At 32.9% G+C, this 27,038-nt stretch overlaps 1 protein-coding gene across 1 annotated transcript in view; it reads right to left on the bottom strand.

The window, feature by feature from the left end:
* LOC137628380 (netrin-1-like) overlaps window positions 1–26,236 on the bottom strand; it is a 110,496-nt gene extending 84,260 nt beyond the window's left edge. The window contains exon 1 of the mRNA XM_068359533.1: window positions 26,052–26,236. Within this exon, the coding sequence (XP_068215634.1) occupies window positions 26,052–26,199 (148 nt within the window). The 5' untranslated portion in view covers window positions 26,200–26,236. The remainder of the gene's footprint in view (window positions 1–26,051) is intronic.
* Window positions 26,237–27,038: the final 802 nt, after the last annotated feature.

Genomic DNA, 27,038 nt, shown 5'->3' with positions numbered 1-27,038 from the left:
GTCAAAATATACTAGGATGAGGGGAAGACATTCCGAGGTAGTCAATGAAGACCCCTCTGCATCTTACTCCATCTGCCAGGTTACGACACTTCCTGAGAAATGTTCCGTCTTCTTCTTTTTAAATATTTGAACTAACGCATATCCTCGTTCAAACGAAGGAACTTCTTCCTGAGAAATATCTTGAAGACCCAACAGCTGAGAGTTTCTGGGAAGCTTTTTACACTTTTTAAATTGTATATTCTGTTTGAACGGTAATGAATACGAAGTATGATATTTATTTCTTATAAATTTCAATTCAATGTTAAAGTATGAGAAATTCAGAATTGTTTAGTACAAAGAGATTCAACATGGTAAGTAACCCAGCCACTGAGGGGGGCAAGCCAGCCTCAACTTGGTGCCGGTCCCAAGCCCGGGTAAATGGGGAGGGTTGGCGGCAGGAAGGCATCCGGCCATGAAAAATTAGCCAATATGGCCAGTGGAGATTGTGAGATTAACCGATGATGAAGTGTGGAACGGGGGTAGATGGAGAACACTGGCCAGAAACATCGACCCCACATAAAAGTGGGAAAAGATGCAGACAAAGAAGAAGATTCAACATGGTAAGTGAAATAATTAGCTATCTCCAACCAGTAAATTGAGATGTTAAAATTGTATTAAAATTATTTGCCTCTGCATTCAATACCGAATTAAAAATATTATTTTAGAGTTTCTACGCTTTTACAGCAATATTCACACCCATTTCAAGCCAAAAAGCTCTCAATTACGATTTTATAATGAATGAAAATGGATAAAAACAACACATCCTGCTATAGGGTAATTAAAATTTACGTATATTCAGCATATGCCAGAGGATACACCATGCACAAATCATTTTCCTGATGAATCATGAACAACAAAGTTTGCCCGTCAATTGCCACCGGAAAAGCGCCGTAGCATATTTGGTTGAAGATCCACCTCATACAACTGTATTTCTTGCATATAAGTCTTCGAACATCATCGATCTGTTACCAAATGTATACAGGGAGAAGTTATGCGAGGAAGTATTAAAATCATGTGGGATGATGACACAATGATTGGAGATATCGGAATGGCACATAATGCTCACCATGTCACCACAATACATACATAGTCAAAACATAACAGCTGTTTGTCAACTGATGAATTTAAGGTTTGTTCTATTTTTATATTTACATTTACACTCTAGAAATCTTTACTTTCCCGATGTTCATACTACCCATAGTCTTGCCGCTTTAAATCGATAAGCACGATGAGGTAACTTACGGTATCATCAGTAATCAACAGGTAAATGTGTTTATAACATCACGGATGTTCAGAACCCTCGTTTATAAATCTATATATATATATATATATATATATATATATATATATATATATATATATATATATATATATATATATATATACAAGCAAAATAATTAGTCATGCCAAGGTTCACAAAAAAAAAAAAATAATAATTTTAGGTATGGGACGGTTAGAGTTATCAGCTTCATATTCTTGCAAACTTTTAGTAAATTATGAAATATGAAGACCATTTTATCAAGAAATTTTTCTTTTTAGTGCGTCACAATAACAGGCTCCACACCACCACAACTCAATTACCAAATAAAGAATGGCTGTCATTGTGAATTAGATTTCCAAATGTAATATATTGGGACCAAAATGTTTTACACAAATGACAAGTTTGGCTCTTTTTAGGTGTTACTTGAAAGGTTCTGGTAGAAAGAATCGGCAACAGGAAGGTTTTGATTTAGCAATAGGTAAACTACGAGAGAGAGAGAGAGAGAGAGAGAGAGAGAGAGAGAGAGAGAGAGAGAGAGAGAGAGAGAGAGAGAGCCTTACCTTACCTTATTGCCTTATTCTATGTTTCGGTTCCCCCAGGTCCCTCAGTGTGAGGCACCTCGTATATCCACCAGAGAGTAGCTAATGCATCTTCCGGTGTATTTTGCATCTTCAAGTCTTGGATGGTCTGGGATGCATCTTAGGTATCTATCGAGCTTATTCTTAAACACATCTGCGCTCACTCCTGATATTTTTCGTAGATGAGCTGGCAGCGCATTAAATAGTCGCTGCATTATCGATGCTGGTGCGTAGTGGATTAATGTCCTGTGCGCCTTCCTTAGTTTTCCTGGTATAGTTTTTGGCACTATTAATCTACCTCGGCTTGCTCTTCCTGATATTTTTAGCTCCATGATGTTTTCAGTAATTCCTCCTATTTGCTTCCATGCTTGTATTATCATATAGCGTTATCTTCTCCTTTCTAGACTGTATGGTTTTAAAAATTGCAGTCTTTCCCAGTAGTCAAGGTCCTTAATTTCTTCTATTCTAGCTGTATAGGACCTTTGTACAGTCTCTATTTGTGCAATATCCTTTTGGTAGTGTGGGTACCATATCACATTGCAGTACTCGAGTGTACTACGTACATAAGTTTTGTAAAGCATAATCATGTGTTCAGCTATTCTTGTTTTAAAGTGTCTGAATAACATTCCCATTTTTGCTTTACATTTAGCCAACAGTGTTGCTATTTGGTCGTTGCATAACATATTCCTATTTAACATTACACCAAGGTCTTTAATTGCTTCCTTGTTTGTGATTGTCTCATTATTAGGACCCTTGTATGCATATACCATTCCTTCTCTGTTTCCATAATTTATTGATTCGAATTTATCAGAGTTAAATACCATCCTATTTATCTCCGCCCAATCATATATTTTGTTTAGATCTCTTTGTAGTGAGTTCCTATCTTCTTCACAAGTAATTTCTCTACTTATTCTTGTGTCATTGGCGAAACTTCTCACTACAGAGTTTTTAACATCACAGTCTATGTCTGAGATCACAATAACAACAAACAGCAGTGCAGCTAATACCATACCCTGTGGCATGCCAGATATTACCTGATCTTCATCTGATTTCTCGTCATTTGCAACCACTATCTGTTTTCTGTTTTGCAGGAATTCTTTTACCCATTTTCCTATCTTTCCTACAATATTATGCTTTCTCATTTTTTTCTCTAATATATTATGGTCTACCTTGTCAAAGGCTTTTGCAAAATCTAGATAGATCACATCTGTGTCTTTTTCATTTATCATAATTTTGTATATGTTTTCATAGTGTGCTATCAGTTGGGTTTGTGTTCTTTTTCCGGGCACAAAACCGTGTTGACCTAATTTATATTAAACAAATTATTTTTAAGCAAATGATTCATTATTTTATTTTTTTATTACCCTCTCATACACTTTCATAACATGTGATGTTAGACTAACAGGTCTATAATTGCTTGCCTCTAGTCTTGATCCACTTTTGAAAATAGGGGTTATATAAGCTAATTTATGTTTAACATATATCTCGCTCATATCTATGCTTTGTCTTAGCAGTATTGCAAGCGCCTTCGCGATAGTGTGTGCAGTTTTTTTTTTTAACAAAATCGCTGGAACTCCATCTGGTCCGGCTGCCGATCCATTTTTAATTTCGCTCATAGCCTTGACAATATCTGCTTCATTAATATCTATATCCGTTAGATATTCAACATTTTCTTCTCTCACTTCTGTTTCATTATTCTCATTCGCAATTCTTGGCGAGAACTCACTCTTATATTTTTCTGCTAATATGTTGCATATTTCCTTTTTTTTATTCGTTAACCGTCCTTCAATTCTTAGAGGACCTATTTCTAATCTCCCTTTATTCATCTTTTTTGCATAGGAGTAAAGTACTTTGGGTTTTTTTTATATTTTGAAGTGTCCTTTCTTCTAAGTCCCTTTGTTTCATTTTCTTTCGACTGTATAATCTTTTCTTCTGGATTTTCTATCTTACATTTTATTTCCATCATTTTCCACACATTTTTTTCTTTTGCAAGATTTTTCTTCCACTTTCTAATTTTCTGAAATAAGATGCTTCTGTCTCTTGGTATGCATGTCTGTTGTTTATTGTTTTTTTTTCGGTACATATTTTTCAACAATTTTCTCCAGTATTTTGTACAGTATGTCCGTATTTACCTGTATAATATCGATGCGAATACATTTTTTCCATTCTTTGTTTAGTTCTTCATTTATTTCAGACCCTTTTATATTCTTACTATAAAAAATTATATTTTCCATATCCTTCCCATCGTTTTGTGCTTTGATTATCTCTGCGATTACTTGCTTTGGAATGGACTATTAATTCTATGACATTTTGGTCTTATATTACCGTGTTATACACTATTATTTCTTTAACATAATTCACCTCATTCACAAATACTAAATCTAGGACATTTTCCTTTCTTTTTGGAATGTGGTTTATTTGTTGCATATTATGTTCTAATAGCATATCTTGAAGCTTTTCAAATTGCCTCTTATCTTCTGCGCTACTATTACTCTCTTTTTTATATGCATATATACAACCACTTTCTTCTATCCGTTCTTTCCAATCCACGAAATGAAAGTTAAAATCTCCGGATAGGAGTATATTCCAGTCTTTATGGTTTCTACATATATCATCTATTTTTTCTATCATTATGTCAAACTCCTTAGTATTTGGGGGTCTGTAAACTACAATATTCACTAGTTTTTCAAATTCAAATTCTACCACAATCAATTCACATTCTGTGTTGCTGTATTTTTCACAGACTTTTCCTTGATTTATGTCTTTTCCACATATTGCGGTTCCCCCTTGATTCCTATTTGTTCTGTCTGATCTATATGTTTGGAAACCCTTTATCTGGTCATCATACCCAGTCTCTTGGGAATACCATGTTTCACTTATATTTAATATATCTATTTTTTCAATTTGGGTTAGTTCTTCTAAGAACTCTATTTTCCTTTTACAGTTACTCGTGACTAAACCCCGTGCAGTCATCACTATTATGGTTTGTGTTTCATCCCCATTATTTAATATTGGTAATAATATGGATTTTCCCATGCTTCCTTCCTGTTCTGATATGATGTTCTTTTCTTCATTTTCAGGAATTTTGCCATTAAAAAATCCAACTTTTCTATTATATTTGCTCTTTCGCCTTCATATTTATTTATGTGTGTATACCTGCAATTATCCCCATATCTGCACCGACCCCTGGCATTATAGATGCATTCTTTGTAGTTGGGGACTAATTGTGCATATTTGGGTTGAAAGGCATCATATCTTAGGGCCTTTTGTGCATAGCGTGGTATATACTCAGCTTTTTTTTTCATCTTTGCTTTCACTTTTCTTTTCTGTTAGCTGAGTTTTCTTACTTTCATTCATGGTTGCAGGATGCATATATCGACATTTTTTGTTGAATTTGCATCCTTTTCCTTCTTTTAGGTTTTTGAATATTTTTGGATGGAGATCTCTGTATTTGTCTCCATATCCGTCTAAATACGCACATTTACCATATATTTCATGATTATGGCATATCTTTGGATGCTTGTAGTAGCATCTTTCGCCAATTCTGCAATTCCCTCTTTTCAGCAAATTGCAGACTATATCTTTCTATTTTTTTTTCTTGTTCTTGCTCTTCCCTAAAAGTATGTAGGTCCGGGTAGAGTCTCTTGAGTCTATTATTTGTTTCCATCTGATAATTTATTTCTTCGTAAGTATGTTGTTGAATGGCATCATAAGTTATATCAATGATTTCCTCTGCATTCTTACACATATCTTGTCCATTTTTATCTTCTTCTTCTTCAACTATTTGCAGATTCAGTCTCGACTTAATTATATTTTCTATCCAGACTAAGCATGTTGAGCAGAATACCTTTGTCTCTATTTCTTATTTTTTGCTGTATTTCAGCACATGTAGGGTGTGTTGGTACATGACAGGCATCGCATTTTCTGATCAGTTGTTGAGGATTAATAATGGAATACCATATCTTACATTTATTGCACCATTTTGGCATTCTTTTTCCCAATGCATCAATTAGCATATTCACCATATTGGACTTCTTATTGTTCTTTGATGGAATGTGTTGATTGATGTAAACTTTCTTTATAAGCCTCTTTATCACCTGGATCTTTTTTGGAATTTCTTCTATTATTCTGCTGATGTTTTCCACAGATTTTCTCCAGTTTGTTGGATCATATTGTTTCAATATGTCTGCGAATATTTTTCCGTCACACTGGTTGGAGTTACTAGCGACCTCTGTTATCAGATGGTCGAGTTATTGTTTCGCCAACTCAGGGAATTTACTTTTGCTGATTGCAGCAATGTCCCTCCAAGCTTTGCCATCTTGATCAGATTTTTAGTAATTCACAAGATAACTATCCTATGCCGACGGTTTATCCCACTTTTCTGACCTCAAACTAATCACCGACTATTCACGAAAACTTGTAACTATATTGCACTCCATAACCTTTTATTATCCGCGTTAAATCAGGTTATTTATCGGGTCACACAAGTGTACTCACTCACCGGCATACAGAAACACTCAGAGAGAGAGAGAGAGAGAGAGAGAGAGAGAGAGAGAGAGAGAGAGAGTAGAATAATGATTCATCAACAATAAAATTGCTTTTAGATTGAGTGCAGGCCTCATGCTTTCGAATTTTTTTTTTTTTTTAAACAATCTATAACTTTCTTACAACAAGAAGCCAAAAGACCGAAGATACTCATCATCACAATAACAATGTTTCACAAATTATAAAGAAATGGGTTGAAATCTGATAGCAAATGGACTTGACGTAATATATACCAGGAACAGCATCTACACAAAAGCTCTGCATGACTGCTTGATTCTTATCGGCAGATTTTTTTAATAGAAATGACAGGAAGATTAACGAAAGTTTAGTATCTATAATTTCTATCTTTGAGAGAGAGAGAGAGAGAGAGAGAGAGAGAGAGAGAGAGAGAGAGAGAGAGATAAATCTTATCGTCAGATATTATTAACAGCAATGACAGGAAGAATAAAGTAAGTTTTGCATCTATAATTTCTATCTTAGAGAGAGAGAGAGAGAGAGAGAGAGAGAGAGAGAGAGAGAGAGAGAGAGAAAGAGAGAGAGAGAGAGAGAATTCTTAACGTCAAAGTTATTAACAGCAATGACAGGAAGATTAAAGAAAGTTTTGTATCTAGAATTTCTATCATAAATTTAAAGGGAGAGAGAGAGAGAGAGAGAGAGAGAGAGAGAGAGAGAGAGAGTCGTCCGACGCTGAAATGCCCGGCATTTAGTCATTTATCTCGTAGCACACCTGAATAGAGGCTGTTGCAGTATAAATCACCGGCCAAGGTGCAAAAGAAGGGTTGCAGAAAATTAAGTCGCCCAGAGGATTAACCGAGAAAGAAGTAGCCGTTCTTTTTATCGTTCTATGTTGCTACAAAACCATAATTTTCTTCTTTCACTTGCAAATTACGTTGCTTGCAGAATAAAGCCGACTGACAGTTTAAAACGACTCTAGAACATTCATAAAACTAGTTTTACCATTATCTCACTTACATAAATAGATAATTCGAACCCTCTAGGCCACGTGAAACTCAAGTATTTATATATATATATATATATATATATACATATATATATATATATACAGTATATATATGTATATAAATATATATATATATATATATATGTATGTATATATATATATATATATATATATGTATATATATATATATATATATATAGACACGTGCATAATTATAGGGACTTTACATTTATTCTACTTATATATAAATACATACAATTCACGCGTATAAAGCATAGCTGTGAAAGTCGAACTACATAACTGTATAAAGCAGGAAAGAGATATACAGTATAAAGAACAATTATCGTAAAGACTGAAAAATAATGAAAAAAAAACTAGCACGAAAGATGGTAATGATAAATAATCATATATATATATATATATATATATACATACATATATATATAAATACATACATATATATATACATATATATAAATACATATATATATATATATATATCATATATATTATATATACACATATATGCCTGATGTTCACATGCAAAACACCACTTGGAAAATTCAATCAATGTAAATCCAAAGTTATTCCTTTAGAAAATATCCTGAACAGATACGAAATAGCTTAAGATGATAAAAAATACTTGCACAAGCAAACATGCACATCCAACCATAAACACACATATACTGTATATATATATATATATATATATATGTATATATATATATAGATTCACACATGTATTTATACATACATACAAACACACACGCACACACACACACACACACATATATATATATATATATATATATATATACAGCTAATCTCAAAACAAGAACACCTATGAAATGACTAATATGCTAACTGGACAACTAAAAGAACAACAAGTATCATATAAAAGAAAGAAAGAGTAAAAACAGCAACTGAGGCGGGAGTATGAGATGCAAATACGATTTGACTTCTAACAAGCAGAGGTACTCGGTTCTCTATTAATATCTATGATTTGTCAGGAATTCCAGCTTTCAGAGCACCGCATACGCCGCAGTGAAACTGGGATGCGTTGATTGCTCCCTGAAATTTCATTTGCTAACGACCTTCAGGGCTAATCGAGTCAGCACCTACGGAAATGTCAAAGCTACCGTCAAACACGATCATATACGCTGTGTAAATATTAAATAAAATGCGAAATGTTTATATGGGAATCGAGTCATTGAAAGGGTAGGTCAGGATTAAATCTATTAAAGGTTCTTGATTGCAAATTGACATGTAGCTCTGAAGAACATGGCCGATGGAGTAACGGTATAGTTTTCGTTCATCAAAGGGCAAGAAGAAGAATAAATCAGAAATCATAGTTTTATACAACAGAATTTGTACGAAGAGATGATGACAAAAATATCTTGATAGAAGCCGACAATAGATACACACACACATATATATATATGGGTGTGTATACGTGTGTGCGCGTAAATCAGAGCATGAATTATACTTGCCCATGCTGAGAACGGGGCATATGAGGAAATACCTAAGAACATATAAGTGTAACTATACTAATATGTTCGGTTTTACGCACGAATATTATAAAGATCTGCATTGCAACGAAGCGAGTTCCAAAAAGACGAAAGAAATTTAGCCAAGGCTTCCCGTGAACTAAATGAAGGCGGTCGTAAAATGTGTCTGTCATAAAGACGTAGTATAAGATAATGAAAAAGGAACACAGGAGTATTACAGGGATTTTTGGTACAGAGTTTCTGGTGAAAAGTTTATATAGCGTTATACAAGTTAACTGTAACATCAAGAATTACACGAATTGTGTATTCCAACACAACGTGATATGTTCCAAGCGAAGGCACATCATTACTCATAGGCCACCTAAAGCTAAAACCATAAACTTAGCACTGAAATCAACCACGGCAAGAGCGTCATAACACTCCCGTGAATGGAAAGATCAATCGGAAGATAAGGCTGCAATAACCTGCTTCAGAATGAAGCAAACTCACGAGATAACTTCATCAGGAGAACGCTGATGACGGCGGCATAACGGATAATATCAAGGCAACGCCGGGCTCGGGTAATGTACACAAAAAACTAAGCCGATTAAAGTAGCGGCTTATCGAAACCATGAAAGAGTAAACAAGCTGTATTTACCTTGGGAATATGAACGTAAAGCATTACGGCATTACTGCATTATCTCATTATATTTGGGGCTTGGCACATGGGGATTATTATAACAATAAGAGCAATGGTTGTTTATGCAGAACAACACGGGAGAATGCCCTTTTAATTCACTGATATATATATATATATATATATATATCTCAAACAGTGCTGTGTTGGTTTTCTCTGGAGAAACCTCTTGTTCAATCAAAGAATCAATGTTGATATATATATATATACGTATATATATATATATATATATATACACATATCATTATCACTTAAGAGCACACTAAGAACTGTCAATCAATTTGATGATTACTTGAATCTAAGTGGGAAGTAGATTTTAAATTGTTACAACCATCAGCAATAATTCCTCTTATACCAGTTGGATCCTTCACGCAATCTTTCATTACAAGTCTTAAGTGGATATAAAACGGGAGAGAAAAATAAAATGAAAAAAATTAAACGTTGTCAAAAAGTGTGATCATAACATGGACTTCCTTTAAATAAAATCCGTATTAATGATTACAAACCCATCCATGAGTATACGATATAACCCTAAGAATTTAAAAAAGAAAGGAAAAAAATCAAGCCGCCTTTAAAGTTTCAGTGACATTCATCAATCTTTCCAATGTCTCCCTAAATTCGAATTCCAATATCATTTCAAACATGTACATTTCAAACATATTTGCCGTCGCAAGAAGGAAAATATAAACGCGCCACAAAGGAACATGAAATAGAAGTTGAAAATGTATCAAATGTATCGACAGGTTGAGTGTCTGAAGTTGAAATTGAGAAGCGACGGACTCGAAAGCGTCAATTAACGAAAATCCATCGAAGAGTTTCAAGGACCCGCCGATGAGAGTACTCGCCAATTACAAAGCAAATATTATGACGCGGACGCTAGCTAAGCTCAAACACCGAATCATATTTTTTTTAAATACTTTTTCAAAATGGTGAGAAATTATCTCACCCTAATAATAATAATAATAATAATAATAATAATAATAATAATAATATCATCATCATATAATTATTATTATCATCATCATCATTATTATTATTATTATTATTATTATTATTATTATTAGTAGTAGTAGTAGTAGTAGTAGTAGTATAGTCACTGCCCTCATACCTACATAAAACGTTACATTACATTTAGTTGCCTTCGAAACTAAGACCCTTCTTTTCATTCCTTGTCTTTTTGTTTGATTCTTCGGACCTGGCCTAGAAAAGGCCATTACTTTGCCCCTCCAAGAAACCTTTCCTCTTGAAGAAATAGAAAGCGATATCAATTATAATCTTAACAAACACAGCAACGGTAATAATAACAATAGTAATAATACCGGAAAATTTAAATACATTAAAACCCAACCTCCGTCCAAAGCACCGTGGGATGTAGCAACTTCAAGCGAGCATATTTCTTTGAAGTTTTAATTTCCTTTACACACGAGGACTTCTACGCTGGCTAACGAAGGTGTCCTAAACACATTACTTCACAGAGACTCTTGTTGGGAATGAGTTGCATAACTTGACAAATCTCCAGGGGTCGGCGACGAAAGCTTATTTCTAGATTCAATTACTTATTAAAATAAAACTAATTTACATACAATGTAGCTTCTAAAAAAATTGTATTCTAAAACATAATGACATGACAAAATATCACCTGGTAACATTTAATATAATTCGCAAAAAATATCGTGATTTTCAATAATTGTTAATCAGAGATAACTTGATAATTTTAGGATTTTGGTTTTAAAAATTTTAATATTTACAACTCACATTTATCACATAATCAGTGAGTATATCTAATTAAGGAGAGAGAGAGAGAGAGAGAGAGAGAGAGAGAGAGAGAGAGAGAGAGAGAGAGAGATAACACTTGAGATACAATTTGTAAATGTTAAACTGTAACAGCACGAGCGAAAGGAGAGACCCAAGTAAACAAGAAGCGAACTACAATTCACTTAATCTGATAAACTTCCATTTGATGTAGTCCTGACAAGACGAGATGGAACGTCAGTATAAACACAGTACATTTTCACATAATTCCGCTCTTTCCCTATCTGTCTGTCTATCTGTCTACTTATCTATCTTCATGAAAGTAGTGAAGATGATAATGAAATCCCAACAGTCGTATGCAAAAAACTAAGCGTAACGAGTGATAAGGGTTATAAATAGATTAATTCTACAGAAGCCGAAAATCTTGGAAACCAGTTAAAATACAGATATAAGATTTAAAGAAGCTAATTTACCAGAATCCTTCTTTAATCACTCTTCGGTGGGCCATCAAATATTGGAGGATTAATGGGCAGTATTCCCCCAAACATCAAACAGGGAAATACTTAAAGACCTCAACATTTCTGCAACCAAAATGTTTTACTCCGAGTATAACTTTGCTTTTATCATATCTTAATTCCCTTTGAAAATGGGATTTGGTTTAAGAGTATTTTTACGGTATTATTATAATTGATCTTGATTTACTTTTAAAGTCCCGCCATTTCATCTAATTTAAGTGTGTTAACAAATGCAATTTATACATAGAAATGATGGAAGATTTATAAAGGAACGAGGAAAACATTAGACAAGCATTATAAATTTTTCATTATCTTGGAATAAATCTTTGTGGTGATACTAATTTACAGAAACCAGGCAAATAAATCCAGTGAGCATTCGTTTAGAAGAAATTTCGTCCTTTTTTCCCCCATGCATATCAAAACCCATATTAATGGTTCAGGCGTTGAAAAAGATATGACTTAACATTCCTATAAGAGACGTTAAATGTTAAGAATAAACAGGATAAATAGCATATGTCATATTTGAAATCAATATCGATAAAAGAGGACTGCTGTATCGTTGTAAATTCTAGTACACTTTAAAAGCTTCTGATCTAAACATGAATACATGCAAAAAGTAACAGCATCGTTAAGATAACCTTGAAAAAACTCCCCAATTTCCAAGATACATAAAACTCCATCCTGACCATCGATCACATTTAGCGAAGACGCTTTGTACTACTTGAGTCTCAAGAACGAGGAAAAGGAGGAATTCCGGCGAATCGAGCCAATGAAGACGAGGGAGGAAAGAGTGGACATACCTGGGAGAACGAGTTATGCTAATGACGACAGTTCTTCTCGCTTGCATCACTTACATTCACAAACCGGATTAAAACGGGTGAAATCAGACATCCGCTGATTAAATTCAGTTTCGAAAGAATGCAGGAATCTCACCCAAAACGCAGGAGGGTGGGAATTGCTTCATTTTCTGTTTAATGAGACTCCGTGTTTATGGAGGTGCTTACGGTGCATATCAGATTAAATGCAAAACATGAAAAGCATTTCTCGTACACAGCCACTTAATATTCTCGTCATGTTATTCAGGCGAGGATCAATATCCTACACACTAATTTTAACATTTTGAGGCATGAATTAAATCTAGTTCTGAGTGCTAAAAGAAAGAGTAAAAGGGCGTGTACACTTCCTCATACAATACAAATAAAACATCCATAAATGTTTTCTCATGTAAATAAACTTATCTCAATGGAGTGGTATTAACTATTCACTTATTAAAAATTCCTATTATAACATACTTCCAAAGACTCTTTTAAAACTAGTGATGTATATAGAAAAAGAATTCTTATAGGGTGTTTTCTATATATGCCACAATTTTAAAATTCTGTCAGTTTATCGATTGTTACACCTATTCCACTTTTGCAAGACATTACCATTTTTTGCTAAGCTAGGATCCATTCTTTTATCATCCTAACTACTATTTCCCTTCAGAACCTTTGCAGAAAATAGCATAGACCTCAAGTTAAAAACAAAATCTAATTAATATATTTTTCTCGTGCAAACAAAAGCACATAAAGAATACCTCAAACTACAAAAGCGTAAGAACGTGACTGAAAAGCTGCCCAAGAAGCTGCGTAAGCGAGATCTCGTGAAATAATGCGGAGCCCATAAACGTACAACCAAAACAAGGGTTTGAAACATCACTTGCGTCGTGTAACAAGTAACGTATCAAGTGTTGACCATATACGTCAAGTCTGAGCTTTATGGTAAAGGATAGTACCCTGTGTTTCGCTTGAAAACATCTCATCGCTACTGTGTGCGTTTTATATTTCAGAGCCTACGATGAAAGTATCTTTTCTTGGCCTTATCCGTTAGATGAAGAAATATATATGGAAATGTTATCTCTGCAATAAGCGCTGAATAAACAGGGAGGGATTCTGACGAGTCCTCTTGGACCAACGTAAAGAACAATATAACAAATATACATGTCCAAGTTGCTAAAATAATCATGGTGAGGCCATATTTAGTTTGAGAAAGAAATGCTACTTTACCCTTGAAATATGATAATGAAAAATTCGGAGCCTGTCGCACTAAAACTTAATTCTAAGGATATCGTAAATAAATTTACAGAAATATATATATATATATATATATATATATATATATATATATATATATATATATATATATATATATATATAATATGATGGCCCACTTGAAAAAAATATCTAGTTTTTAGATGACAGGGGTTTAAAGCCTAGGAAAGTTCCAAATTTTGGTTTGCTGGTTATGGTGCTATTGTCTTTCTAATTTTGAAAATCATCCTTCAAAAAATCTTCAGTCTGAAAACATGAATAACAACAACTTTATAATCCTGCTGAGTACTGAATGTATTAACACACACAATAAGATATTGAATAATTTCTTTAATCGTGTAATAGTACACATAAATAACAACAACAAACAATAATAATAATAATAATAATAATAATAATAATAACAAAAAATACTTACCTCATCTCAAGTCTACAATATATGTCAGAGATACAAATAAATAAGTATAGAAAGGCAGAATGAACACCAAATAATACAGAATTGGGCATCGTAGAAACGTTTTTAATAATAAAATAACTTTTGAAACCCGAAATAGATAAAAAAAAAACTTTGCACATGTTTGGGAAGGAAATGTTTGCCAAACTGAGCAGAGCACGAAATCATTACGACTGTTCATTTAGAGGCTGTAACTCACCAGCCACAATGTCAACCTCGACGGCGCCATTGCATTCTTAAGCACACAGTACAAAGCTGTCAGCTAAAAAAGAAACAGAAGTACTTAGATCTTTCACCTCATTGTTAAGATACTGTCACATCAGTTGCCTTGGTAGTGATTTAACAATGCGATTTCATTTCTTAGTCCATCTGATATATTTTGAGAGTTTTATCTCACTTGACTAAAGATGAATAGCTGTACTCATTTGGATGTGACTCGTGATTTGGTACAGATAGCAAGAAATGAATTTCCTATTTACCTAAATCTGAGAATGAAGGAAATATTTCCGTGTGCAAAACAAAGAAAGAATACTGGAATACTTATAATAAAGTAAAATTATTATAGAAATTAATTTATGAAGGCTATTATCAGAGTTCTCTGAAACATTTCTTATTTTCTCCTATTTATTTGCTGTATATGACGTGATATCAGTTTGCTAATAACTTTATAAAATGTAAATTTAAACTATATTTAACATAAAATGTTAAGGGAAAAAATCTAATTAACTACCAGTCAGACAAAGAAGGAATTCTAAATATGCTAGATAGCGGGATAAGATCTAAAGGCTAACATGTTTTCACTTGAAGATGTCTGTCTGGTAACCCCAAGTGGAAAATCGTACAGTGCATGTCAGTCCAGCGCCTATTGATATTTTTTTTCGTAAAAATTATACAATAAAAAATAATACAGCATCTATTGATTTTAATCTAAAAAAGATGGACAATTAATCAATAATACTACTAGTAATTTCCGCTTTAGAACAAGCCTCACTTCCAGTCTTTTCTAAAAGGGGAATTATCTCTGACTAAAAGGGATGACTTAAACATTCATAAAAAGGCAAAAAAGAATATTGAACAGCAAAGAAACAAAATTGTCCCCTCTTATGAAAAGTAACTTAAGATGCGCTTCAGCCAACCATGTCCTTTAGATTTTCCTCATAAACTTACAATAATGAGATAATTACATCTATAAATTATAAATACCAAGAAATGACCAGGTGACAAAAGATTAACCCGGCCCCCTACTATCAGGGTAATGAGGGCGGAAGACAAAGACCCTTTGTATTGAGACGTTCACAACAAAGAAATAAGCAACTGAAGAGTAAGGCCGTAATGAACCTGACTAAGTTACTATGTAGAATAATAAATACCCAAAGAAAAAGATGACACAAACTGTTTGTCTGTTGGATGTGAAAAAATTCACCATTTTACCACTGAAATAAAAAATATGTCGGGAATAAAATGAAAAGAATACTTTTAATCTAAATTTTATGTCATCCCAACATTCATTTGGTTTATTTCTTTTGTTATAAAACTGGCAAAAATAGGCACTCGCTGATGCTCAGTAATTTGGTCCTACTTTTTTATTTCTTTTCTTCTCTGTTCCTTTTGACGTCCAGTCAACTGCATAAAAGCGTTCATATGCCTCGTGGACCTTGGTGCATTTGAAAAAAAACATTGGAGCTCACCATAAAAGCACACCGTAATTTTCATTGTGAAATGTTATTTTTTACTTTTTATCAAAATAAAACATTCGCTATTAAAATGCTTAAATGTTTATCATTACAAATGATTGAATGAACACTTGGTATCAATTACGAACAAACCATTTGAATATTATAATTATAAAATAAAACATATAATTGAATATTCAGCTCACTTCAGTAATCCAATTTCTCTCGCATTCAACTGAGAAGATTTTATTTGGTTCAGGTCGTGTGTAAATTTCCAACCACCAATTCATACGATTTGTCAGACATATTGAACCAAACACAGCAAAGCAATATCTCAAGTTTATTATATAAACGTTGTCGTTAACAGAAAAACCTTCCAGTTTCAAATATTTTGTCGGTCGAGTTTTTTTTTTTTCTAGAGCAGACGGATACGAAAATGACTGGGTATGAATAGACTTCTCATATAGTATGGGAAACCTCCAAATCAAATAATAAAAAAAAAGCATAGACGAGGGTAGGTAGATCCACACTAAAAGTTGATAACAAGACTTGCAAACGACACGGCTGCAAATATCAACTTAATATCATACGTTTCATGCTGCAGAATACTAGAAATTAAACAACGACACCATTATAAATAGTTTATTTGTTTACGACTTTATTTGTTACATTTCTTCATCCGACCAGATACGGATAAACTCACTCTGTGTTCTACTTCTTCCACATTTAGAAGAAGACAACGTAGTTAAGCTATCCTGAAAGCTTATAAGTTGATTCTTAAAAAAAAAAGATACAAATTCTGCGTGCAATGCCCTAACCATAATCGTGAACCACATACACATACTTCGTCCCCTAAATGTTGCAACCCAAATAATTTTTCCATGTTTGTATTTTTTTATTAAATTATTGTTTTCATTACATCCTAGTTAAGCGAAATTGGTAATGAAATAAGAATTCAAATTTCATATGGCTACGTAGCAAATATCTTAAAACACTCTCTCTCTCTCTCTCTCTCTCTCTCTCTCTCTCTCTCTCTCTCTCTCTCTCTCTCTCTCTCTCTCTCTATAAATGTAATATATATATATATATATATATATATATATATAAATATATATATATATATATATATATATATATATATATATATATATATATATATATACACATACACACACACACACATATATATATATATATATATATATATATATACAACTTCCAAATGATATTGACTCATGAAGTTGCCGATCATAAATTGTAAATAATATTGATAACCTCTCATAGCAAGTTGCATATCTCCAGACTACGAAAAAAAACCACATTCAATACTGCGAAGTTGCCAACAATTGCAGATGGCTTTTCGCTTCAGGAAGTATAACGTATCAAACGATTTTTGTGGCCCAAGAGAATTTCTCATCACTCAGTTAATAAACCCTGTCGCTCACAGCCATCTTTTGGATGAGCAATGCACTCGATTGAATAACACCCTTCTCCAAGACATGCTTTCGTGATTTCAAAAATTAATCTTCCTGCATTCTAATTCGACAATACTTCAACGAGAGGGAAAAAATAAAAATGGCTGATAAATGAATTTATGCATGTCAAGTATCGATAATCTCACAAACCTTGAACAGACTGATGTGTAGAAAAAAAAAAAGTGAATAAATCATGGTAACAGAGATGATTCACAATTTCATAGCACCATATAGAATATTACTTTTGTTGATGATTCCAACGAATTTATAAGTTTTATCGATTTTGTTTCACCGATAATTCCAGAACACGAACCAGAAAAGTAAAGAACATCGGAATTATGAATATAATGAAGATTCATGCCGTTGGCTTTATCGCTCATGATTCACAAAGCTTCTTACTGCAGAGGATGTGGAAACTCAAGTTTTAATTATAGAGATGTAGGAATCGTATGATAGACTCAACTCAAAATATTTTTCAGATTTAATGGTCGGATCACAGACAAAACGGATGACTCAAATGCAATTTAGTTTCACCTAAAAAAGACCAGCCGATTTCAGAAAAGTAAACCGACCGTCAAAGATTGTTCCAAAAACAAATTTAAAAATCTGATTTAGTATTTCACTTTTATAACGTAATTTTTAAAAAATCACACAACACTGCAAAATTTAGAAAAAATATTCTATATATACTAACAAAGTAAGAGGGTGAAACATTAGCAAAAGGCAATGCACAACCAACACTGAGAGAGAGAGAGAGAGAGAGAGAGAGAGAGAGAGAGAGAGAGAGAGAGAGAGAGAGAGAGAGAGAGAGAGAGAGTGCTTTCCTTATATGGAACATACAGTAAACTATGATAACTTCACATTACAATGAATGAGTTACGAAACCTTACCATAACAATGTTACGAAAGGAAATAATTATAATTACAATCATAATCAAAATAGTTAAATGACACAGATTAACAACTTAGTAAATGGAAAAACAGAAAATATGAAAATAGAAAATGTGAAATAATCAATATAATTATAAGTCATAAGACAAAAAAAAAATTGAAAAAAAAAAAGCTTTGTAGTGGCTAAGACAGGACCCAATAGTTTACCTTTCTCCTTCACGTAAGGTTAATAGAGGTCAACAGCAACGTTCGCAAGCAGCCAGATTTTAGCATCACAATACCAACCACAGAATTAATTGAGGAGAGCGAGCAAAAAATGCTAAAATAGAAAGATAATCCCCGTAAAACAATGAAATATTAATTTCATAAGCAAGAAACCAATTTAGAAACTTAGAAAAAGTTTTTGTTATTATCGTATTAAATTATTTTGTGCATTCGTCAAATTTACAATGTGATATCAAACACACGAATGAAAAAAATAAATCTGCCTTTACTTTAACATGCATAGATTAGGTTCTAAAATCTCCTTATCTTCAGACACATCAATTTCAAATTGACTAAAATTCGACGAACATCAACCAATTCTTCTAATAGAAAAGGTAAATGATTATCTTTATCTTTACCATTACTATAATAATTTCTATCTTCATTATCATCAGTGTATCTTTAAACTATAGCAATATAAAGATACATAACGTCAGCAAAGTCAAATTCCTCACACCAAAATTCAGCATCGAAATGACAGGGATGCACTCTCCTGCAACCCGCAAGGCCAAAGGCTTCTCTAAAGTCCATGATAGCCTTATCTCGCCCGGGAGAAATATGTGAATTAAATTCATTGGATTGGCGATAAAGAAAAAAGAAAAACCGAACCTGCGCTCAATAAAAACGTTACGTTAAGGCCGCTTTCCGAGCGTAAAATAAAGGCGGTATCTCGCAGGTGCCGGACCTGTCTCATGAATCTCGAATCATGACAGCATGAGTCTTGATGAGACGATGATTAGGATGAGGAAGACTCACTCCCCACCTCGGTCCCCATGCTCCCCGGGGGTGCCTAGATCATGCAAGAGGCGTGTACGGAATACGTAATTGCCGTGCATCCAATGACGAATTAATGTATTTTGATTCGAGTGCAAAAAAAAAGAGGAAAAATACAAAATTACAAAGCAAGTTCGTTTACAAATGAGATGGGTTGAATACGCCACGCAATAAGAAAGCAATTATGCATCCTATAAAAGATATGAAAATTATTACAAGGACATAAAAATATAAATAAAATATGATAAAATTATAGTAAATATGTTTAGAGATACACGTTTTGATAACTAAAATTAAGACAACTGAAGTGTAAAAGTAATCATGATTCATGTAATTATGGTATTAACATTTACAATCTAAACGTAGAAACATCAAATACGCCAAGTTTACATACGGCAGATACATGTCTTAATCATTACTTTATATGCATTTAACATTCAAAGTGTGCATTCGTAAACAACATTTATAAATACTAGGAAACAAAACAAATGCATACTATAAATATGCTTTAATTATACACACACATATATATACATATATATACATATATATATACAGTATATATATATATATATATATATATATATATATATATATACTGTATATATATATATATATATATATATATATATATATATATATATATATACACTGTATATATTCACTACATCCAGTATCTTGCTCTAATCTAAATCTCATCGAAGGCTTTCAATCTCAGGAAATATACTCTCTCTCTCTCTCTCTCTCTCTCTCTCTCTCTCTCTCTCTCTCTCTCTCTCTCTCTCTCTCTCTCTCTCTCTCTCAACAATGATTCATCAGACATCCCCTACATCTCTTCTTAATTGGTCTTACGACTACATTTTTCTACCAATAGTCTATACCATAAAAGCTCAAAAAAAAAAAAAAAAGTATAAAAATGTTCTTGCGAACATAGGCGATCTCACTGATCCCCTCCCCGAGCCAACAAAAACCCAATTTCTAAATTAACCGTGAACTTCAACTCAGCAAATTCACTTCAATGACACAGGTCAAGTGTATTTGATTTATGATGCCCTTTGTTCTAAAATTTAGATTTATGTTCCATAGCAAATTACATTTCTAACCAGTGTTAAATCTTTTTTAAGTCGTTACTTTAACAAATCTAGAGATCTTAATAATAGATGCTGATCTTTAGTTGATAAGGCATATTTACGAGATGAATTTTCATAAAATATATTATAAAATAAAAACCTTCCATAATATATTCAATTATGTTTTTTTGCACCGAATTATATTAATCATATTCATCCTTCCATATGAGAACACCAATTATGAGAAGACGGACATAATCAACACCAGTGGAAAGGCCTTAATATTCGCATGCTGTCTGTACTTCACTGTCACGGTAACTACGAACTTTAAAAGTTAGAATAATATCCAAAATAATACTTGTGGCCGGCAACAGAGCTCAACATTTCTCATGATTATCATATTACTATTTTATTACCATTATCATACAAGAACAATTCGGTGGTTATGACTAACATCAGTTTCTATACCATTGGTTACTTGTTCGGGTAGTTTTATTATCGTAATATTCGTCAGAATATTATATTCAGTTATTTTAATTTGCTCGATATAATACTACATCCTTTACTCTTTCAACAAAAGTGAAAGCATTATCCCTTTAACAATGTTGACTGTTTTGTACTATGTTTTATTCTTTCTATCTCTCTTCTCAAACAGACATCTCGGTGATCTAACTTAATTACTGAATGCCTACTCCCAAACTTACTGCAAAAATAGGCAAACACTCAAGCACACATATAATAATAATAATGATAATAACAATAATAATAATAACAATAATAATAATAATAATAATAATAATAACAGGTAGTCGGATGGCTAGGGTACCAGCTACCCGCTGAAATACTGCCGCTAGAGAGTTATTGGGGCCTTTGACTGGCCAGACAGTACTACATTGGATCCTTCTCTCTGGTTACAGTTCATTTTCCCTTTGCCTACACATACACCGAATAGTCTGGTCTATTCTTTACATATTCTCCTCTGTCCTCATACACCTGACAACACTGAGATTTTCAAACAATTCTTCGCTCAAGGGGTTATCTACTGCACTGTAATTGTTCAGTAGCTACTTTCCTCCTGGTTAGGGTAGAAGAGACTTTAGCTATGGTAAGAAGCTCGTCTAGGCGAAGGACACTCCAAAATCAATCTGTTTTCTCTAGCATTGGTTGGTGTCATAGCCTCGGGCACACTATTGTATCTTATTTCTGTTCCTCTTGTTTGTTTTTTCAAGTTTTTATAGCTTATATATTAAAGATTTATTTTAATGTTGTTACTGTTCTTAAAATATTTAATCTTAATTGTTAATTACTTCTTTTATAGTTAATTTATTTCCTTATTTCCTTTCATCGCTGCGCTATTTTCCCTGTCGGAGCCAAAGGGCTTATAAAATCCTGCATTTCCAACTAGGGTTGTGTTTAGCAAGTAATAATAATAACCACAAAATGAAAAATTATTTCTCTTACTTACAGAAGCAAAACGTACATAACAAATTATGTAAAAAAAAAAATAACAAGTCTACAATAATTTAAATGCCACTCTTCAATTATAAACAAACTCACCAACGAATAAAATAAGTCAGTTAATATTTGATTCGTTTTCCCCAATGCCAAGCAACAGGATCAACAGAAGGGTATCAGTTATCAGCATACCTATGATGTCGAGGTTCCAAAAAACAAGATAGGTAACTATGAGAGACCTGAGGTTAACAGATACGGTTCACCGACCAAGTTAATTCTTCCTTTGGCCTCAAGGGTTCTTCGCGGATCACCACTTGACAGACCCAAGCAAATCGCATCTACGAGAGAACTCGAGTCGTTAACTGCAAATAGGCAAGACTATGTTCTGGAAGCGTCTAATAGAAATATGGTAAACTTATATAAATACAATATCTGTCAGATATATATATATATATATATATATACACATATATATATATTTATATATATATATATATATATATATATACATATATGTGTGTGTGCAATCATATATACATATATCTTTACAATTAATAAATGTAAATACACAAACTGATATAAATATATATATATATATATATATATATATATATATATACACTGTATATGTATGTATGTATATGAGCACACATATATAGTATATATATATATACATATATAATATCTATATACAGTATATATATATATATATATATATATTATATATCTTCAAATATTTACCTACAAATAGTCCTTATCACATGGAATTCATTTTCCTTTGGGAAACTTATACGTTAAGGGAATTATGGTACATATAATAGTACGTCTACCCCGACCGTGATTCGATCACTTTGGATCGGGTTAGATACAAAGAGGACATTGACTTATTCATTAGGTCATCAACATATCTATCATAATGGATGGATGGATAAGATAATGTTATCTTTGTATCAAATACTCATATGTGTATGTATGTATGTATGTATGTATGTATGTATGTATAAATGAATCAGATGTGATAAATTTTTGTATATGTGTTTATATCATCATCATCATCATCTCCTCCCACGCCTATTGACGCAAAGGGCCTCAGTTAGATTTCGCCAGTTGTCTCTATCTTGAGCTTTTAAATCAATATGTCTCCATTCATTTCCTACTTCACGCACGCTTCATAGTCCTCAGCCATGTAGGCCTGGGTCTTCCAATCATCTAGTGCCTGGAGTAGCCCAGTTGAAAGTCTGGTGAACTAATCTCTATTGGGGAGTGCGAAGAACATGGCCAAACCATCTCCATCTGCCCCTCACCATGATCTCTCACACACACATACACATATATATATATATATATATATATATATATATATATATATATATATATATATATATATATATATATATATATATATATTGTAAGGCATCATAATCAGTATATACTATATATGCCTATACAGTAGGTTATATAGACATTATGATGAGTGTCGTTTCCCGTATTTGTGATCGCAACATAATGTAGATTTTGATACGATCAAGTGTTATGTATCGTGCGTGTTTTCAAACAGCATGTAAAACGCGGTTAAGCCTTTTCAATATTCCTTTTGTAAACCCACTTTGTTTTGAACTTGCAATGATAACACGGGATTGCAAAATACCGATGACATTTTAACGAGGTACAGAGGCAATAAAACTTTCCACACCAGTCGATTTGTCATTTCCAAATGATGCAGTATGACAGATCTTCCAAAACCTTCAGAGTAGAGTAAGGAACCTCTGCCTACTTGTAGGCAAATACGATGCACTAGTTAATGAAATGGAATTGTGAAATTAATTCACCATTTCTAAAATGATACCCATATCTTATAACTTTATCATTACTGTTGTCATCAAGTAATTCTATCTAATGGTAAAATATGGATATTTAATGTGTGCATTAAATGCCGAAATATAAAATGAAAAACTAAAAACTATCCATTTGAGCATAAGCATTAACTAGCAATCTACACAAGGTTAGGGAAACCAAAACATAAAAAAACATAGTCAACAAGACGAAAGGAACTCTGTATAAAAACTACCAAATTACTCCTCAGTTAATGAACAGCAAATAGCGACAAGATATGAAACACGTTCATAATTAACGTCTAAAGCAACACTCTTGTAAATGGTGTCGTTAAATGTGGTAAACAAAGGATGGTATATATGAACAATATCTTGAAAAAAATCCTATATAGTTAGGAGTGACTGGTTTGAATAACTGCATTCGCAAGCAAATAATTCTTTTTTTTTTTACGTATCCAATTCATTATTTTCATTACTGCCGTATTGGTGATAAAAAAGAAAGAATTACATAAAATTCATTCCTACAATAAGGGTTTAATGAATATTTCGAGATAAACGGCGACTTTGAAATAAGCGCAAAACCCGATTCAATGCGTAAAGAAAACTTTACAATGTTTGTGCGCAAATAAGCTCGAAAATATAAAAAGCTCCGGTAAGCATAAACAGCGCGTAACTTTGCACAAAACTAAAGGGAATCAATAAAAAGGGAATACATCCTCTTTAATCAGATGCGGAAAAAATGGTTGCAAACACAACGACTCATATGCACTGGCGAACAGATTCGCTTAACAGAAACATAAACTTCGAAACTCAGTTATAAGAATTAGCATTTGTCAGAATTTGCTTTATAAAATTATCCTTTTTCACATTCTTTCTGAGATCACATTTTTCAAAGTTTTATCACGAAAATCATATCCTTCAAAATTGCTTAGGATAAAATCGTTTTTAACAAAACACGCTTTGTAGCATGCTTTACAAAAGCTTACCAATCAAAACTTATCAAGTTGAACATCCCCACGAAATTAAGATTAATTACAAAAAGCATATAGTTCAAACCTTATTAACAAAAGCATATCCTGGAAAAGTAGTTATCCAATACATATCTTCCAAAACTAGATTAGAAGTATGTAAGATTAAAAACTTATCAAATCAAGTATATCTCTTTGCTATTCTATTTTTTAATAATAACTTAAGGGATCCGTATACTTCTAAGCACAGGACTCTTGCTTAAACCCAATTCAGTATTGGGGTCCACACCAGACCCCTAAAATTGGTACACATTTTCTACTCCTTTACTGTCTGCTCAGCGACAATAGGCCGTGATAGTGTTTATTTCCTGGCTGAATCTTCAACAACAACAACAATAACGATGATCATATATATAGTATTCGGATAAATTCGTAGGCAAGTAAAGCTCCAAAAATACCTGGTTAAGTATTGATTTCAGAGAAATGGATAAGCAGTGTTCTAGGAAGGGACGGACAAGTAATTCTTAATAGACCTCAGACAAAGCTTGTTTTGGGAAACCAAGGCAAATGATATTCAAGGGACCCTACAAAATGTTTAAGAAAAGACATGTCATTTAATTCACCCCGACTTAGTGAAATATTCCAAACTAAAATAGATCGATTTAATGTCTTTCTGCATTTAGATAATCAATCTTTTAAGAGATGAAAGTGTCGGGCTTCTATAAAATATAAACGGGTAATTTTTGAAGAAAAGCGTTGACCAATAACAGCGGTGGGAGAATCAGAAATGCAATAATTTGAGAAAAGCCAAATAAACTTATACCTGTCATTATCACCGTGAAAGTATATGACAGGCACCTACAATTAATATTATATACTACTGGGTACTTAGATGAAGTTGTACATATTAACATAACTATAAGATGGAGGCTAAAAATGTTCGGTTACCACTAATAAAAAGTCACATCCTATCACTAAGAGACAAGGAGACGTCTTGGTGCTAAATGCGTCTGAAGTATAACGGGCTGGAAACTTTTTGTAAAACCCTTTCTTTTTTTGAAAATTAAACAAAGGAGATAAAAATCAAATAAAGTGATATACAGCATCGGACACAAAACAATGATATCAGATACAAAGAAAGATGTCATCTGAACTGCCCAGTCATTTGAAAACACCCGACCAATACGATCTAAAATTGGATCTAATAATGACAGCCGACGCGAAGCCTCCGAGAGTTATGGTCTGGGATGAGATGGTTATGGCCGCCTACCTTTGCAAGCCTTCCGATGAGTGATGGGGTTATTGGAGTCGCGATAGAATCCTTCTTTACAGTAATGACAATGTCGGCCCGCCGTGTTGTGTCGGCATCGATGACAAACACCTCCGCTCACTCGGCCCGACAGTTTGAATAGCTCCATGTTGAATCGGCAACGGCGTGCGTGCAGGTTGCAGTTGCAAGCTGTGGAAAGATGAAGGAAAAATTAATAATTAGGACATTCATAAATTGGTGATTTAGATAATTATTGTAACAAGAAGTATACATGTGCATACTATATATATATATATATATATATATATATATATATGTGTGTGTGTGTGTGTGTGTGACTGTATATACTGTACACCCATATATAGAATATATATAAACCCAAATATATACATACACACCGTATATACTGTATGAATATACACATATATAAAGTATATGGTATATAAATTTATATACATACATATATATATATATATATATATATATATATATATATATATATATATATATATATATGTGTGTGTGTGTGTGTATATATATATATATATATATATATATATATATATATATATATATATATATACATACAGACACAGACACAGACACAGACACACACACATACATATATATATATATATATATATATATATATATATATATATATATATATACTGTATATATGTGTGTGCGAATAAGTATATTTCTAAATAAAGCAACAAAGTGATACTACTATCAAACAACCAAAGAAATAACTTTCAATGTTTCTTTTATGTTAAGAAAAATATTTCCCAATAAAGCAAGTTTATTACACAAATAAACTTATCCAAAAGACAGTGTCGCACGATTCCATTATGCATTTGATCTTTTTAAAAATTCTTGGAGTGCAGAAACCCCTAAAAGGTATCTGATCTAGAAATATGAAAGCAATCACAATCGGTAAAGTGCTACACGTTGAACGGCCTTCTGCATTGCACAATATCATGTCTT

This window comes from Palaemon carinicauda, chromosome 2 (genome assembly GCF_036898095.1).
Source record: "Palaemon carinicauda isolate YSFRI2023 chromosome 2, ASM3689809v2, whole genome shotgun sequence".
Taxonomy (NCBI): domain Eukaryota; kingdom Metazoa; phylum Arthropoda; class Malacostraca; order Decapoda; family Palaemonidae; genus Palaemon; species Palaemon carinicauda.
This window is presented reverse-complemented; position numbering and strand designations above follow the sequence as displayed.